General features: G+C 38.0%; 1 protein-coding gene across 8 annotated transcripts in view; it reads right to left on the bottom strand.

The window, feature by feature from the left end:
- PIK3C2G (phosphatidylinositol-4-phosphate 3-kinase catalytic subunit type 2 gamma) overlaps positions 1 to 19,562 on the bottom strand; it is a 201,526-nt gene that overhangs the window by 45,301 nt on the left and 136,663 nt on the right. For 7 of the 8 annotated variants that reach the window (XR_011723791.1, XM_071733024.1, XM_071733023.1 and 4 more), the window contains 2 exons: positions 11,916 to 12,072; positions 7,284 to 7,393 (listed from right to left, as the gene is read on the bottom strand). Coding sequence is in view for 7 of the 8 variants with exons in the window: in XM_071733024.1 (XP_071589125.1) it covers positions 7,284 to 7,393; positions 11,916 to 12,072 (267 nt within the window). In the remaining variant the exon portion in view is untranslated. Of the gene's footprint in view, positions 1 to 6,839; positions 6,996 to 7,283; positions 7,394 to 11,915; positions 12,073 to 19,562 lie in introns of those variants that run through there. The other variant, XM_071733025.1, reaches the window with a different exon arrangement.

The following is a 19,562-nucleotide window of genomic DNA, read 5'->3' as shown; positions in this document are numbered from 1 at the left end:
TACAGCTCTCTGAAGGTATCCTGAATTGGTTCTGATGTTATAGAACAACAACCCATTAGTTTCAGGCCATATGGCAGGAAACCTCTACCAAACTGCCAGGGTTTGGGTTTTTTTTCTTCCAGTTCTGGACTATTTCTAACTAGCTTGCAAGGACTGACAATACCCTGAGCCACCTTCATCACTCTCTGTTCAAAACTGAGCAAATGCTTCAGCTGTCATTTTAAATTAAATTGTTATTCATGGGTTTCTGTGTGTGGGTTGGATTGCACCCTGCAGTCAATTGAAATCAACTCTGTTCATCGCATAAGCCTAATTTTCTTGATCTCAGATGTTCTGGCTTAAAGTCTTTAGCTTCACAGATGCAACCACACCAATATGAACATTCTACCTGCAGATAGCTCCCAAGTTCACTCACTCAAAACTGAGATTTCATTCAAAATACTCTGTGAATTTCTCATACACCTATTAGGCATACTAAACTGAGGAAAGAAGATGTTTATGCTTCTCTCAAGGTAATAAAAGGAAAGGCATTTCTGAAGCAATTAAGTTAATTATCTTAATTATTAATTGCAGTCTCCAGAAACAGAAAAATACAGACCATCTAATAAATGACACAAATTAACACTCAAAAGAAAAACAAGGAAACAAATCCCATTTCCAGATATTAGTACAAAATCCATTTAGTCCTGCTTGACTATGTTGCTTCTGTGGTGAACGTTTCCTTTATAACTTCTATGTATTTAATGTCTAGCTTAAACATGTAACTCACTGAACTTGATTTAGGTGACAGAATGTGTAACTGGGCCATATTATAGCAAAGCAGTCAGGGAATTTGCAATATCACTGTAAGACACATGTTAACTTTGCAGCTAAATACAGTGGATTTGAATTCAGACAAAGCAGGCCTTGGTCTATAAATGGGTATTAATTCAGACATCATCACTATGCAGAACAGCTGATACTGGAATACCACTATTCTTTGTGTCCATTAAGCTTCTAAAATACTTTTAACACCCAGATTGGTAATCATATACTTTACACCAAAACAGAGGGGTTTTTTGTCATTGTTGCAGATTTTTCCTGTGAATTATTTTAAATTATTATATTTAAAGTAAAACAGAAACAGAAGTATATTTTGTTTTCTCCCTCTCTGTGTTAGAATAGAAAACCTTAATAGAAATCCTTAAGCCATCCTATAATCAGAATTGGAAAGGTCTCTTCTGATGACATCTTGGAGCATGTCTTCACAGCTAGGTAGAACAACTCTGGGTATGGTTCTCCTCACTTTCTTTCAAGGGTAAACTGGCTTAACGAAACCCTCTTTCCCACAGCCTCCCAGAATCTGGTTCCTATCTATGTATGGAGCAGTGGGGCACATCAAGTTTTCTTCTTTTAATTTTGTAGTTTATTTTTGACATGGTTGGCTCACCAGCCCAGTTCAACAACATGGTAATCTGATTCTGTGAGGATTTCTAAAATTTGTCCTAAAGATCAGTGGTGGAACTTACTCCTTGAACTCTTCAAGACCCCCGTACATCTTTTCTCTACAGTCACATTAAGTTTACCATAGGAGAAGTTGGTAAGGTCATGGGTACTCATTGCTGGGATCTTCTTTCAAGGCCATTACTATCTTTGCTTGTACCTAAAGATGGCTCTGTCTTCACAAAGATGATAAGAGGTTTTGTACTAATTTCAGAGCTCTGATAGCCCAAGCTGCTTAGCAAATTCGTGCCTAGTGGTCTAGAGATGAGAAAAAGGAAGTGGCCTATAGGAAGGGCATCATTAACTAGAGTAACATTAATTGAGAATCAAAACATTGCTAAGGCATAGGTTTTGGGCAGAAACCGTAGTTTTATCCACATGAAAATACCCACTTACCATGCAGATTGATGTCTGACCTGTTCTCAGAGAGGCAAGTTAAATATCCAGGATTACTGAAAAATAGTAACACTCCACTTTTGACCTGCTGAACTAACTTTGAATTTCATATTTGACTCTCAGTCTATCTACAGAAATGTCAGGTAAACCATTCACAGACTGGTTGGCTGCTTGTGTGAACAGAAATGGGTGAAACTATTGGCTAAAATTTTTAAGAGCAACTAGTGTTGATTTTTAGGAAGAAGACATTTGTTATGGAACAGACATTCTGAGCACTGGTGCTTACATCTTTCTGGATACACCAGTCTTTCTCCACAGCCTTTTGAGGACACATACACTCATTATAAGTAACTAGTTATCCAGATCTTAGCCTTGCTATATACTTATATAATATTCACGCCAAACCTTGACATTCTTGATGGCATCCTGCTTCTCATTTCCATCTCATCTGGAATTAATTTAGTGAATAATGAGCAACATTTATTTTCACGGTATTATCAGATGTTAATGAACATGAATTTACCAGACTCTATTTTAGAACAATTTGGGTTAGATGACCCCAACAGCTCTTAACTGACTTTCCCAGGATATTACGGCTTTCAGAGACACACCTTTCTAATTTTGAGCATTATCTTTTTATAGACAGCTGACATTATTTTTGTGTACAGCAAGTGATAGCCCTTCAATTTAATACCATGTTTCCCATTGTGATAGTATGCAGGAAATAATCATACTCTTTTCCTCTCCTATTTTGCTAGTTTTTAAAATGCAGTTTTTACTTCAGAATAACTGATCCCATGGGCTAAGTGCATCACATTCTCTTCTGAAGTACATCTCCCAGTCTAGTTTTCCTACTCATCCTCCTTTATACCTCTTCCAGAAAAGAAAACGTTCCTCTTCCCTGAGCTGGTGACATATGCAGTTTGTGCAACAGTATGAATGTGCCCCAAATAGCATAAGTTCAAGGAGGAAGTGTGCCTCTGCTCCTTTGAAGTACATATACCATGATCTTTACTGACTGCTTCAATGTCTCTGAGGGAAGTTTACTGCCTTAGTTTTTGTCTATGCCCTTTCAGAAGTCACCAGCTTTCACTGGCTTTTCTGTTGTTTGGGAGATTTCTTGCTGGAATCTGCAGCCATCTGAGAAACAGGGACAGGATGATCAGTTTGAGATTAGCATCATTGTTTGAAAGGAATTACTGTGAATTTTCCAGCTTTGAAACTGTTGGCATTTGTGGTTTGGAGCACATATACTTCAACTGGTCAATGGGAGCTAGTTAAAAACTTGTTTCATTATTAAAGTAGTAAAGATGTCAGCTGACCCAAGTAGCACCCTCCTGAATCAGGCTGCTCAAGATATGCAGTGGTGCTTTGCTAGTAATTATCAGATCCACTGTGCATCTCTTATTCATGGGCTCCTATGAGTGGGTTAGATTGCATACTGCAGCCTATTGAAGTAAACTCCATTCATTGCATTAGGGTAACTTTAATCCCTTCAAAAAATAAATAAATTAAATATACATCCCTTTGTAGGCACATTTAAAATGTCAGGCAGCATGCGACACCATGCTGACATTTGAAGACATCTGCAGAGAACCGTAGAGGAAATTTATACCCAGAGGTGAGATGGGTTTCCAGTTGCTGGTGAAAACTGTGTTGTCAGGGGAAGAGGAAAGGAGGGCGGGGAAAGGATCAAATTGAGTTTCAAGGATCAAACTGAGTTCAGGGTAGATGCTGGAGAGACAACAATGTTTCGTTTGGCACTAGGTGCACAGAACTGACAAGCAAACACAGAAACTCTTGTTAAACTCTCAGTTGGTGCATTGTTTAGGCAGGACCAGAGGGTCTGACCTTCCAGAAGGCTTTAAACTGTGAGGCTTAACACTGCTGCTCATCAGCTCACAGCACTGAGCTGACCCAATGTGAGAAGGACACAGGACACAAATGAGACCACAGATGGCTGAACGTGTCTTAAATCAAGAATGAGAGGAAAGGAATTCGGTCAAACACAGAACACTTTACAATCCTGAAAGGGGTCAGTATGTTACAGTCCAAAGTGTGATGGTATTATTCTGATGGCTGAAAAGGTGATGGCAAAAAAGAAATTAACATTGCTTTGCCAGGAATATTTATGACATCGTTCATTATTTCATGCTGGTTTTAAACAACAGGGGAGGCAGTGTCAGTATTATTGGTCAAATGAAACTCAGGCAATTGCTAGAAGTAATCTATTTCTACAGAAATACAAAGAAATACTGTTCTCCTCTTTCCACTAGCAGAAGATTGGAGGTTTCAGCAGATACAAGTTATATGACTGAGTTGGAAAGATTACAATAACTACCTTGTACTTAGAACAAGAAGTAACTTTTTGTTGGCAGATTTTTACATTCCAGTGACCACACTCCTTATGCAGAAAAGAACTTTTTGAAAAATAATAAAATGTATTTGGAAGTAATTATGGAGAAAAAGGACCTATGAATTGTGAAGGATTTGAGAGCTACCAGAAGTTGTGCTAACAACCAGAACTTTTAATTTCCTTGACTTTCTAAGGACAGTCTGAAAAAAATGGATACAGGAATAAGCTACGAAGTGACCATGAGACATGGGTGACTGGACTTTTTCTCAGTTAGACTTTTTATATAACAAAGGGGTAGGTAAGAATTTTTCTGGACATCTGGAATAAAGACAGCATATGTACAGCAAGGCTCACAAAATACTTGATAATATATTAATATTGCTAGGGCAGGTCAGAAAATGTTTACACAGGGGGCTAAGTTCTGCATGGTTCTGAGTATCAGGCCACCCCAAAGTCTTTATTTTGAAAAGTGCCTGAAACTTTTTAGAAGCTTAAATAGTATTAGGCATGAAAGCTGATATTCTGTCCACGTTAAGACATTTTTATATGTTAGCTAATACATATCTTAATACAAATTATGTTAAAAAATGAATAGAAATTAGAATAATAAAAAAAAAGTACCAACGTAAACGTGAACCATGGAAGTTCATGACCTGACAACAAGAGACTTCCTCCTTCCAAATGAGCATATATAATACAAACATACCATAAGAGTATTAAAGAACAAAATATGCACCCTAGCAATATCTAACTCACGTGATATAATGGCCTCTGTAGACAATGTCAAATCTGCATTTCAACATTTTGAAGGAAACTAGAATAACAGATCTGGAGTTCACTAGAGGCATGTTAGCAGAGTATAATTTCAAATAAGAACAGAACCCACAACACTGTCCAGAACTGCACTGTGGTGCTGGTTTAGTTGCTAAGAAGAGCTTGAGTGGTGGTTCCATTGTGAAGACCTTCATTACTTCACTAACAGCAACCCTTACAAGAAATCTAATGAGAAGAAGGACACACTGGCCTCTGAGACCTACTTCTTTGGACTGAACAGGATATCCTAATCCTATTAGGAACCTCTGCCTCAGCACACCAACTCTTCCCCCTTCCAAAAGAGTGTTGAGCCATATCTCCTCCCTCATGCCCACTGTTATTGCAAATGCTTTTGCTGAGAGAGATTGCAGTTGAATTCCCACTCTCAAGGCCCCTGCTGTCTTCACCCTAACCCTCAAAACACCCAAACCACCTTGCTCAGCCCTAGGAAAGAGTGAGCTCTACAGCTCTGTCACAAACCCAGCCCTAAGTCTTTGTTTTCCAGCTAAGCTGTAGTGATATTAACTCTAACCACAATTTTAGTACTACCCAAGTGAAAAGCATACTGGTCCTTTCCATCCTCAAAAACCACCAGGCATTAGCTATAGGCTTTTCATGATACACTTTTTCACTCTGAAGACTTATAGCTCCCTATATGTTACATATATCCTATCTTTTTTTTTTTCACTAGTTAAACAAATTGGGTTTTTTACCCAGGAGGGACAGAAACAACCATCCAAACTATTTAACAGAATCACGACTTTTATGTTCTAATTAGAAACTAAATGTTTCCTATTTGAAGTGGAAATGTAAGTCTGCAAGTTGGAGAGATATAAAATTTTAAAGGAAAGGGTAAGGTAAATGAGAAGCTGTAATTAAATTTTAAAATAAAATAGTTTGTTAAGGAGCAAGAGTGAGAGCAATCAAAAAGTAAGTGTTAAAGGAGAAGCAACTCAGTGCTCTGCTGTGTGTAAAGTAATGGAACAACAATTTGTTTTAGGGATTCCCCTCTTCAGAGAACTCTCTAGGTCTCTGTTCCAGTCTTTAAATCTGCAGCCTCTGTTTCCGATTTTAATACAGGAAAAGATGACACATAAACAACACAGAGCAAATTGTCCCAAATCTTCATATGAACCTCTACCACAGTAACGAGACTGGCTCAGCTTCTCCAGTTCAATCTTTCATCTCATTTATTCATTGCAGCTTGCTCTCTGGGTGCAGTGAATGGCTGGGGGGTTTACACAGTGATGAGAACAGTGCTGCCCTATGGGAGTGTTCTTTACACAGAGCCCAGAGCTATGATGGGTATGTGCCCTGCACTTGGACCAGAGGAAGAGGTCAGAAGAGTCTGGTTTGTTTTGCACATGTATGTGGTGTCTAGGGTGTGTGAATTCAAACTGTCCACGGGAAATAATGATGGTGCTGCACAGGACAGGGGCTGAGAGGGACACATTTCCTCATACTGTGCCTAGAATGGGAAAGTGAGTTTCCAAATCCAGGCAGTCTCCACTGGCTCCACCTAGAGCATCATCATGTAAACAGCTGGAATTACATGTAATGCAGCAGCCTGACCCAAAAGATCAGGGCTGAGCACTTCAAAGTGATTTTATACAGGTCATCTGCAGCTCCTCATCAGTAATCCTCAGTTATTATCACAAACAAGTGAAAGGTTTCATTATCCTAACACAAATCAAGCTTTAAACATACGTCTATTCACACACAATGCCTTTCTCTGATAGATCTGTTAAGTGCTTAAAAAGAAAAATCATTACTATTTTGCAGATGGAGGAACTATAGCTAACAGAGGGAATTAACTTGCCTGAAGCAACACAGAAGGTCAAAAGAAGAACAGAAAAGGGAATAGAATGCAGGGATTCCAGGTCCTCACTCAGTCCATTAGCAAGCTGAACCTTTTTTAATGCATTCCAGATCCTTTTGCATGTAGCTGCTGAATTTAAAAGCAGAGAGAAAAGCTGACTAGAAATAAGCTGGGATAGTTTCAACATGAAAGCAACAAGAAAGAAATCTCTAGGTACTGAATCAGTGACCTGTTACAAGTTTACCACAAATGCTCAACAGTTTCTGCCAGTAAATGGAGAAGAGTGGTTACAACATGCACAAACAAAGGACTTTTTTGAAGTAAATATATGAAGACCAATTATCCTTTTCTGTAATTCAACTGATTACAACCTCTTAATAAAACAGAAAAATTACTTTCTTTTTATTCTGGTTTTACCTTGTAAAGTAGCTTGTAGCCTGGAGGTCTGAGTCCTCAGGACGGAGGTTATCGTACACATACTTCAAATCCTGAATGCTGTTGAGCTCAGGCAATCCTGCATGCAGCATCTTAAAGACACATCATTAGCTCACTAACTGATAACTGATAAAAGGAAACTTAAATTAAAAGGGGTCAACTGAGAAAAGAAAGGTTTTACACCAAAAAGACTTGTAAAACACAAAGTTTTGCTGACCTGAAAAGTGAACTGATGCTAGAGCAATGCCTGGAACACATGTGAATATATTTCATTGTAAACCTTCACACTGAGGTGCTGAGAAGAAGCTGGGTCACAATCACTGAAACATTTTAGTTATTTATTTCCTCTCCAATTATCATAATATTAATGTGTGCTTTGCTAAGCTTCATTCATAGCTTTCTAGTGGTGATGAATTCAGCCACCTGAGCCATAGGTAACCAAGTTTCTCTGAAGCTCACTGCAGTCCTAATCCAATTTAGTGCAACATCACCTTCTTATTTCTAACTACTGTTTCCACCATCACTGCTCTGGACTCCTCCTGCAATGGGATCATAGATTCACTCCTTTTATAGTCAATAGAGGAGGAAGGTTCCTTTAGACATCAATTCATAGCAGGAGCCCTGGCTTGGGCCCAGAGAACAGACCTCTATAGAAGCATAACATTCTTCATGGATGTGGGACAGACCTGTTCCAGTTAGTTGTCCAGTTTAGGCTCAAAAGAGAAATAATGCTAATATTCCCCTTGCAAAGTAACACTACAAACAGGATAGACAAGTGATGGTGTTCAACTGCCCATACAGCAATCTCCAGGTGTATTAAAATATCAACAGCAAAAATAATTTTGACCACTTCAAAACCTACTGATTTTTCTCAGCAGTCACAGCAAGTCAAGAGTGATGCTTTGTGTGCAATGGAGAAAAAAAAATAAAATCACTCCTTCACATTGCTCAGAAGGAAATGCATCTGAATTTGCGGTCACTGTTGTGAATTCTTTACTGATATTTATGTCGCCCTCAGACAGAAAGATCCACTGAGTTTTGTGTATACCAGCAAAGAAGAAAGGAAACACTATATTTTTTTAAGGTTTTGCTGAAAAGTGACTAGAGCAAAGGGAAACAAGATGGAAGGGTGTTTTCCTTATTCCTTCAAACCTACTAAATATTTTCAAGTCAAGTTTCAGTATTTTTTATATTTTATTTTGGTCATTAGGAGGAAAATCATGCTTCTTATCTGACTCAATCTATACTAGTGCTGGACAATTAGATTGCTGTCTCACAGAATTCTAGCTAGCAAGGAGCAGAGAAAATGAGAAAGCTCAATGAGGTGAATTTAAGTGAGTTGAGAGCAGGGACAAAAACAACATTCAGCACTTAAGGACACACAATGCCATTTATCTGTAAGCCTTCAACACATTTATAAAAGATGAAAACGACTCCTGCTGCTTTTTATAAAAAAAAAAAAAAAAAAAAAAAAAAAAAAAAGAAAAAGAGTGGCTGCACAGGCAAATTAAGCTTCTTGGCCTGCATTAGAAAAGGGAACAATGCCAGATACGAATGTAATCTGAATGATCTGTAAGTGCAACTGAAAAAGAGGATTGTTTTTTCTAGGTCCTCTGCATTGCACAAGATGGAAAACCATTTGATGAAGCAAAAAACACATCTTTGGCTGGGCAGTACCACACAGTACTTTACGGGCTGCAAGAGAGTCTCTTCAGAGGCTTACAATAGTGCTTTACTCCTTTTTCTCCTTGAAGCATATATTTCACATTTCCAGTCCCCTGATGGAGGGACCTGCTGAAAACTGTGGCTAGTGAAACTAGATACTAGAAGAGACATGGAACAACTGCTCAGAAAACAACTACAGGTTGCCCAGGGCAACTCAAATGTCACCAGATGCTTAAGTTTAAGTTGCTGCATTGCTCCCCTCATCCAGCCACGTGTATATATTGACCTACCACACTTAGACCTATCCCAGGCCTTTTGGCTCACTCAGTGGAGCTGCCTGTGTTCCCCTGGGGGCTGAATTCAGAGCTGATGTGGGATGCTCAGTCTGCCTTCTCATGAAAAATGGATACTCTTTGGCATGTGATTTCCATGTACTAGTTCTCCAAAATGAGGGTGTTTCCTGATCCTCTACTCTCAAATAATGTTTCTGAGATGTTGAAGGGTGAAATAATTTGTATGGGGAGATGGGGTTCTTCAGTCTTAAATCAGCTCTGTCTAGGCACTGTCTCCAGTTTTATACTTTTTGGTTCATCTGTTGCTTGTCAAAACAGAGGCAGGTGGATCAATTCCTTGCTGTCTAGTGTCTAGCTCATTTTAACAATTTTCTACCTAAAAAAAATTTTTATACCAGCACTGTATTTTTCAAGTTTCTTTTTTAAGCTAATTGAGAAGTGTTTGTGTCCTGTGATCACCCTCTTTATGATTGTTCACATTGATTCTTTAATGAGAGCAAAGCTGATGAACTTCAGGCATTTATGCAGCTGAACTCTGCCAGCACGCTCTTGTGTTTTCCACACATTTCTGCTTTTGAAAGTCATGCAGACTTCATGGATTATGCTTCCAGTAGCAAATGTCAGTACAGCTCTAGAAAAATGCTGCTCACCACCAAGAAAAAGCATCAAGCCCCAAACTGGGTCAAAAATCCTAACCTGTTGTTCATAATCACAGTTTGCTAGAAACCGCTAAGTCACTGACTATCCAGAGAACAGTTTGCCACTCCTGTTAAATACTGTGCTTTTAAAAAACAGTTTTCTTAGATTTTTTAGCCATGTTTTATAAGTAGCATTCCAGAAAGCAGAATGTGTGAACAGGAAGAAATATTAATGATGCAGATATCCAGATAGTGAGAGAAATCTTAGATTGTCACTGATACAACTAGGCAGTGGTTAGTTCACCTTGCCACTTCATGATAACATCTGATACTTTGCATGGAAATCTATTAAAAATGCAACTTCTTCACAGTCTATTTACTTTTTTAGATATGATGCATAAAATGAAAATATTTTGATAACTAAGTTTCCAACCAACGACCCATTTCAAGTGCAAAACCAGACTCATCCTTCCAAACATCACTTGCAAAAAAGTGTTTGCAAACTTGCCCTGTTTCATTGCCTTTTGATATAAAATGCTCATCAGTGGGATGCAAGTAAGTTGCCAGTTATTTTTCAGTTATGAAATGCAACACAACTGACTGAACTGAAGCCTGTTGACAAAAGTTAAAGTATATCTGTAGCTCAGCACTATTACTATTCTCCTTAAACATCAGCAGAAACAAAAGAGATTGCAGCATGTCCTGAATACAGACAAAGCTGAGCTATATCCAGGCAGAGATAGCTAGGTATTTCAGAGCTCCTGCTGGGAACATTTTCCTAGTGCTCCCTGTCCCTCTTATACCAGGATAATCTAACATCATTATCTCTGCTGATTACAGAAAAAAGGACTGCACTGGGGACAAAGAGGTGGGCAGAAGATGTACTTGTATTTGCAGCATGGGGTTTTAAGCATCCTGTTCAGCATGACAAAGCATGGATGCTCCCGAGTTTTCCAGAGGCTCTTAGGCAGTATCTCCCACAACTGTGCCAGGCACTGCATGCAGTGCAAAATTATGCTTTAGAGGGGAATGAAGTTTTGCATTGCAGGGGTAAGGGAGCTGAGGCAATCTCTCCTGTCCCACACGGGGGACTCAATCACTGTAGCACTGCACAGACAAGTGAGAAACAAGATGAGCAAATTCTTTCCATTTCTATCCTCCCCACTGCAAAAGTTGGAAATGACAGAGCAGTGTTTACAGACCATCTTCAGGGCTGTACTCCAACCTTAGCAGGGGTTCTGCTCATAAAGTTGTGCTGATTTTTTTTCACACACAGACAAGTCATCTAGGTTTTGCACAGGGACATTAAGTCTTAGATGAATATCTTAGCCAAGCAACTTAGCAAATATTAATTAATTTAATATTCTCGTTGTACTTGCAAAGAGGGAAAATTATTAACCTTTCACACACTAAGCAAATAGAGGCATAAAATGGTTATGGAATCTGCCACAGAGTGTGAATCAGCAAGAATAATCAAAACTCTGAGAGGTCTTAAAGGGCTGTACAAAAGGATTTTTAAAGTTGGGTAGTGCTCCCTATTTCCTGTGTTTTCCACTCTAAGAAGGGAGTGTGGAAATGTGCAAACAAACATTCTAATGGCATTGCTGTTAGCTGCCATGCTAGGAGGCATTGCTACATCACCCACTCTATGAAATATTTGGTTTATTTTGTTCTGCTGTAACCATGAACAGGACTGGTAAATGATTATTAGAAGACCTAGATAAAAGCCTGAGTGAAATTACTGAATGTGAAACAGACCAGGCAGCTTTCGCAGTTTTCTGCTCTTTTGTACAAAAGAAATGCATTAAAAGAAAAAAAAAAAATCAAGCATCTTTTCTTTTTTCAGAAATGAGTACTGGAATTGGATAGCTTTTTGCACAGGAAGTGTCAGCACTAACATTTCCAGCAGAGCAGCTGATCATTCTTCAAATCACAGTATTACTGGAGGTAGCAAAGTGGTAAAAGGGAAGAGGACACCAGAGGAAACTGATTTGTGGAATCATCCTCAAACTTCTTACCATCTCCAGCAGGTTCAAGAGTAACTGGCTGTGTTTCCTGACTATATTATAAGCTCGACAGCAAAGCTCCACAAACTCTTGAAAACGCTGTGGGTTTTTTCCACCTTCTGTGATGAAGTACTCCATCTCTGATGTGAAGATGAAAGGAGCTCGATCCCTTAAAGAGAGGACAATTACAAGAGAAATTTCACAAGAAACAGCATATCATGCAAGACAGTTAATATTTGTAACTCATTATTCAAATTTGCTTCTCTAGTATTACCTCCTCGTTATTTCATCTCTCTCTTTCTCAATGAAGACAGCTCTATTACTTGGCCTGGTGTCACTGACTAATTGAGGCAGAGATGGGTCTCGAAGTATGAGCTTCCTTCACCAACAAGTGAACAAATTTGGAGCTGGAATGTGTGTTTTTTTTCCTGTCTCTTTGCTTTTCTTTCTAAACTCTCATCATTTATATTTCTTGACTCCAGCCTGAAAGTGACTGCAGAAACAAGCGCTCTCCTGGTACTGCAATATTTAAAAGTTGCTTACAAAGAGGATGTGATATAAATATCAACTCCCTACTAGGCAAGAAGTGAATTTAAGAAAAAATCCTACAATGCCACAATCCAACAACAACAAAAACCCCCCAAAACCTATGATGCTAGCATTAAATATATACCATTCTGAAGGGATGTTTCTGACCTGAGTTACAACAGAAGAAACCTAAATACATTTTCATTTTTTCTACAGTTACTCTCTATTCATTCTAGAGTAAATGAGGTGCAGAATCTGACACCAAGTTTTGATTTTTTTTCTTCTTATCAGCTAGCATAGGTTGTGGCTATGGCATGCTACTGCAGATGAGAACAGATTAGCCATGCTTCTGCTAACAATCCCATCATTTGATAGGTGCAGAAAGGCCTGATATACTGCATCCTTACACAGACAAAATACTGCAGTGATTTACTCACCACAACTGTGTATACAGAGTCATGTAAACAGATTAGAGGGCTGTATTCCAAGGAAAATACATACAGAGCATTAACCCTTAATTCAAAAGAAAATCTTGAGAAGCCTGAATGCAGAAACAAATTTGAAGATCTCTGTTTCTTGCTAAAACCTCAAATATGGGCTGAGTTTGAACTCACTCTTCTTGCTGATTCATTCATAAAGGAGACGGAGAAGCTTTCCTAGGAATTTTCTTCATTTTCCTATAAAATGACTGCCTTCTGCTATCACAGAAAGAAAGTCAAGTTGCTGTGAGTTTCAAGGCTGCAGTTAGAAGTTTTAGTCATAAGAAATGTTCATGTGGCCTTCCCTTTCTTATGTCTGGAGATTGCTTATGCTTTACATAGAAGCTAACTTTGAAGGAAGATCTTCTATGGCTGTCATTCACCTCAAAGCAGCCCAAGTCATTAATAAGTTTTTAAATATAGTATTCCTTTCCAGGTAGGTAATACTAGGAATGATAAAGGACCACAATAGCCACTTCTATTCTTTCCTTCCAGATTTTTCTGTTTTATGCATGATGTGAGCTCACAGTGTGACAGTTACACATCAGTATAACTGTTACACAGAAATTGTGTAGTTTTGTGCTTTGGCTTGCAGATAATTACAAACCTGTGTCCATTACTGAATTCAGAGAAGAAGATTTTCCCAGAAACTTCATTCCTTTGTTCATCTTTTAGCTTATCTTATCTTCTGTTTAACAGTGGTATTTAGAATAGACATTAAGTATTAAATAAATTGATGCAATTAAGGTCACAGAAGTCAATTTGTTGAAGTCAATAAGGAAGAGAAATAGAGCCAGAAAATTAACAATGTTAACATTTTCACTTATCTCCAGACAAGTCCAATCTAATTCCTGGTTTAAAACTGTGGCATCTTGAGAACGTTTAAAAATGAAATTTGTTTCTTTTCTGCATTTACATTTTCAGGCTAAAATACTCCAAGTCAAAACTACTGCCATAAAGGTTTCATATGATCTATTATGATCAAAGTTGGTATTTGGTGGTTGATGTCCAACTATATCAAGAGACAGAGCTACACTAGGAAACCATAGCCCTTCCTGTGGGCATTAAGCTACTTGAGCTGAAAACAGACACTGAAATCAGAAACTACATTACTGGAAGAAATATTGTGTTTAACATTGCTGGATTGGGCTGTGGGCCAACTTCCACATAACACAATGATTGCAACACCAGTAAATTTTCTTACTATTGCTGCTGAAGGATCTCCTTGAACATGTAAGTGATATTTTACTATTGATATTATTTATAGATCAATTTTATTTTGAAATGATGATTTTCAGCTGTTTTACAAGGTTCTTAAATTTTTAATGCTGTTTAATTTAATACTGTCTTCTAGGGTAGCAGGCCTTTCATCCCTTGTTAACCCACAAAACACAATCTAGAAATTTGCTTTCCCTAGTTTTCCATGAGGACTTGCAACATCAGAGCCTCTCCCACAAGGTAACCCCTCCAATCAGTCAGAGGCTGAAGCTCTGTTCCTGTGTGTGTGTAAGCTGGATGCTCATAAATGGAATGCTTTGCAATTGAAATTAAAAAAAAAAAACAACCAACAAAACCACAACAAACAAACATATAAAACCAAATTGGCATAGGAGACAAGACCCAGTAGAAGGAACAACACAACCATTTCCCATGATACTAATAAAGCCCAGTTTCAATAGGAGGAGATGCTTACTCACTGAAGAGAACATTAAGGATTCTGAAAAACCAATCGACAGGGCTAAATGTCTGCATATAGATGCAAAATATTTTCACAGACTCCTTTAGAATACAAAAACATAGAAGGAGATAGCCTAAAAACTACACCAGCAACATTACAAACAGCCAAGTCAAGCAACTGTTCATGATGCATGGGAAAATTTACATCAGCAAACAAGAGAGGCTGTTTTAGCCTATGTAAGAAAAAAAGCAATGCTTGCCCTGGTGTTGCATGAGCATTTCAATTTTTCACACACATCTGTGCAAATGAAGCTCAGTCCCATGCACAGCTTGTATTTCTGTATTTCATAGAATCATAGAATCTTAGAATCATAGAATTGGCTGGGTTGGAAGGGACCTCAGAGATCATCAAGTCCAACCCTTGATCCACTACCGCTGCAGTTACCAGACCATGGCACTGAGTGCCACATCCAGTCTCTTTTAAACATCTCCAGGGACGGAGAATCCACCACTTCCCTGGGCAGCCCATTCCAATGCCTGATCACCCTCTCCATAAAGAAATTCTTTCTAATATCCAACCTAAACCTCCCCTGGCACAACTTGAGACCGTGCCCTCTTGTCTTGCTGAGAGTTGCCTGGGGAAGAGACCAACCCCCCCCTGGCTACACCCTCCTTTCAGGGAGTTGTAGAGAGTGATGAGGTCTCCCCTGAGCCTCCTCCAGGCTGAACACCCCCAGTTTCCTCAGCCTCACCTCATAGGACTTAAAACAATATACCTATTTAAAACAATATACCTCTAACTGACAGCCTTCTTTGTGGCACATAGCCACATAATGGCACTTAGTCAGAAGACATGTTGTGCACCCAAAGACCTGGTGATAATAACTAACAAAGACATTGCTGATATGGACATAAATGAATCACATAGCTTGCTCACATGGTGTTATATAAAAGATATCAATATGATATAAACATGAAATACTTTTTACTCTAAAATATCGTCTCAAAATCACAGCTAAGCCCTCTAACACTTTACATCCATAGGATATTCAAACACACTGTTTACAGACAATGGGAAAAGAGCCCCTTGGCCTAAAATCTGTACCTGTTACAACTTTATGCTTCCATCAAAATAACGAAAAACTAGCATGAATTCAGCAAAAATGGTAAAATAAAGTGTTTTCAAGTCAAAGCCATATCTCTGTACAAGACCAAAAGCCCTTTTTCTTCTTTACAGTGCACTAGATATAAATACAGATTTGAAGCATTGTTGAATGACCTCTACTGTACCATGGCAATGTCAGGTACTAGGATTTCTAGAACATAAAAAACTCATTGAGAGAACTGGTGTGGCCCGAGATAGAACAAAAATGTACAGCAAATAAGCCTCCCAAAATCATTGAAGTTATCTTATCATGGATAGCACATTTTTTTTTTCTCGCTAGAGACCTAGATGAGATTGATGAGCCTCGTGGATTTATAATAGAAATCCATCAAAAAGGTAATACCTCCATTTATAACAGAGTCTGATTGCAGTCAGGGATGTTAAAGACTCCTACTTTACTATGTCTGTGACAAAAGAGTTTACCCGAGTATTTCAGTGGGCAGCAAGGCTAGTTTTACAGTGTTTTTATTAATTCTCTCTTGTGTACTGCTTTCAGAGATTAAGATTTTCATGAGAATGTGTTTTACAGTTCTCCTCTGGAGATTAAGAATGTTTGGATGATATGTCATGAGAGGGAGGAAAGAAAGGAAACCTCAAGCAACTGAAAAGTTCATCATGCAAAAATAAACTTTGTCTGGGGTGATGGGAACATTTACTGGGACTTCACTGTAAACTAGAAATATGCTGCCTTCCAAGAAAACCAGTAAGATAATCAGGATTTGTTATGAAACACTAGATGTAAACTTGTTAACAAAGCTTGTAGCAATGGTTTTAGTTTTTCCTACTATGAATCTCACAGTCCAGAACATCCAAGAATGATACATGCTTTCCTTTTATGTTAAGTAGAAAAAGCATGGGAGACAATAACTAATGACCTTTACTCTGGTTCTACACTTCCTAATAGTGTGGTTATGGAAAAGTTCAAGTCACACACAGTCATACAATGAAATGGAAACAGATGTAGTCCAAGTTGTCATACAAACACAGGAGACAGTGGCTGAGGAAACCATACAGAACGGTTTGCAATTAAAAAAACAGCTGCTCAGCAGCATATGACTTCATATATTCCCTGACTGCTTTAAAACCATTTTGGCTGAGTCAAGAGTGACTCATAATATTCACTATGACTACATGGAATTTAAATGTATCCAGTAAAACAGGAAAAGCTTTTATGGAGCGTTTGAATGCTGGTATCTGTTTCTCTGTATCAAAAGCCAAAAGAAGAACATACTCACATGAAATAAAGGAAAAAGAGGGCTTATTTCTCTAAGCCAAGTGAAAATAGCTAATCACAGTAATTATTCATATTTCTAGACACAGAAAAAGAACATGACCAAGTGTATTCCTTTCATATATTAAAGAACAACACAATGAAAAACTGCTCAATACAGTTAATGTCAAGCAAGCACACAGTCATAAATATATGCCTGGAAAGGGGACCACAAGACATCCTCCATCTTTCTGTTTACCAGGACAAGATCATCCATAAACATGCTTCTGAGATGTTTATTAATCCTGTTCTTAAAGATTTTTAGTGACAGAGTTCTTCCCCAACTTTCCCCAACCTCCCCATCAAATTCCTGGTGCAGTACCTCCTCTGGGGTTTTTTTTTGGTTTTTTTTTTTTGTGTTTTTTTTTTTTTGTTAATGTCTAATCTAACCTTGCTGTGCTTTCATCCTATTAAGTCTTGTTCTTTCCTTAGGGAACATGAAGATCCTGTCTTCCTTACAGAAGCTGCAATCGTATTTGCCTACTGTTATTATGATTTTCTTCAATCTTCTCATGACTATAATTTCCACCTTTCCTCTTAAGTCTTGTTTTCCAGATGTCTGATAATTTTAATTGCTTTTCTATGGACTCCTTGCAGATTCTCTGGACTTCTTATCCACATCTTTTTAAAAGTAAAATGTTGAAAATATTCCAGCTAAAGTTTTTACTGGTGTCACATGAACCAAAAGGATTACTTCACACTTTCCAATTCAATATTCTATCAAGTTGTATTCAACTTTTCTGTAGTGTAACTCTCAGATCCCTTTCTGAAAAACTACCTATCACTGCTAATCCCAACTTTTTAACACAGTCAAAAACTCTTATAATAGGCCCCTACTAGAAAATGGACATATTCTCTATCCCATCATACTGGTTACTAATCAAAATATTGAATGATGTCACTTCCATCACAAACCTGTTATAGGACATGACAGTCAACAAGCACAGAATCTAAATTATGTAAATATATTTTAAGTGACCTCATAACAGCAATAATTCTGAGCCTTGAATAAAATAGAAATACTTCACTTGCTGGACCTGGCAGCAGTTTTCACATCAACTTCAATGACAGCTGCAGCACCTGAATTTTCACTGGCAAAACTACGTCAAATTGTTCAAGAAACTTTTCTGGTTTCTATTTGTTTTATTGAGGGAGTCTTTGGTGAGAAAGTGGAAGTAAGTATTATCTGCAAAGGAGAAATATAGAAACTCTGCCTGATACTGATACATCTCTAGTAAAAGGATGAACACAGAAATGTGGAGCAAGTTCAGAAGAGTGCCATCAAAATATTTAGGGGTTAGAGCACTTGCCTATAAGGAGATGCTAAGGAAGGTGTGCTTGTTTGACCAGAAGATGAGAAGGTTTTCAGGAGACCAAACAGCAATCTTATAGTATCTATAGGGTGTTACGAAACAGGAGGATCCAGTCAAGAAGAGAGAAAATTGAAACAGGAGTTTCTTACTGGTCATAAGAAAAACAAAACAAAACAAAACCCCCTTCAATATCATGATAATTAAATACTAAAACAGGTTTCCTGAAGAAATGATCCCAGGAGGTTTTCAAAATTGAACTGGACATAGTATTAGGTAAACTGGTCTGAATTTAGTTTTAACTTATCCCATTAATACAAAGATTCCTGAATGCTCTGAGCATCCTTGACTCATAACCCACATGGCCTGGACATTCAAAATATGCAACTAGTATTTTTGACCTGCATTCTCCAACCAAATGACTATCTGGTTTGATGACCAGATAATGAAGTTTGAGCTCTATTTTCTGGTATTTCTGCTGCTGTTTGAGATATCTACTGCATAAAAAATTTTCTAACTATGAATCTGAAACCTCATTTCTGATTACAGTTTTCCTCATGTTATTTTATATTGTCTATCTCTAGAGGTAGAAACAGCAGACTAGAGGAATTTCATGAACTCCTTAGGTAACTGAGGGCAGTTCTTAAACCATTATGGTCCACTTATTCCATTTATTCATTAAGTTACTTCTTTTTATGCATATACCAACTTTGCTGTTATAATTACTTTTTATTATCAGAGCTGTAATGTTAGCTTTCCAGTAAAATCAGTGTTGGACATACTTGCTATTTTAATCAGTAGTAAAAGAAATAGTTCATAGATTGGACTGGCCTATTCTGAAAGATTTATCTGTGCCTGTCAGTAATTGAATTGGTTACATTGAGATTTAATCACGCTTAAAGGCTATGATAGAAAACAAGTTGTAATCCTCCCCTAAGCTAAGGGCTCTGATTAATCATTCTGCTAACATCTAGTTTCCCCATGTAAACTGAGCCATAGAAACTACTGACTTGTGCCCCATTTCCCATACAAAGTGCTAGGGAATGTGGTTTACCAAAATCCCTTTCGTTGTGGGAAAATTGAAAATAGTGAGTTTGCAGATCACGGAGAGTTGATTACACCTGGTCACATTGGATTGCTATGGTAGGTGACAGTACAGCTAACACAAATGTTGACAGCTGAGGTTACAGTTCCTAATGTAGACCTAGTATTTGCAGCATGTATTGCCAC

This window comes from Heliangelus exortis, chromosome 1 (assembly GCF_036169615.1).
Source record: "Heliangelus exortis chromosome 1, bHelExo1.hap1, whole genome shotgun sequence".
NCBI lineage: Eukaryota > Metazoa > Chordata > Aves > Apodiformes > Trochilidae > Heliangelus > Heliangelus exortis.
This window is presented reverse-complemented; position numbering and strand designations above follow the sequence as displayed.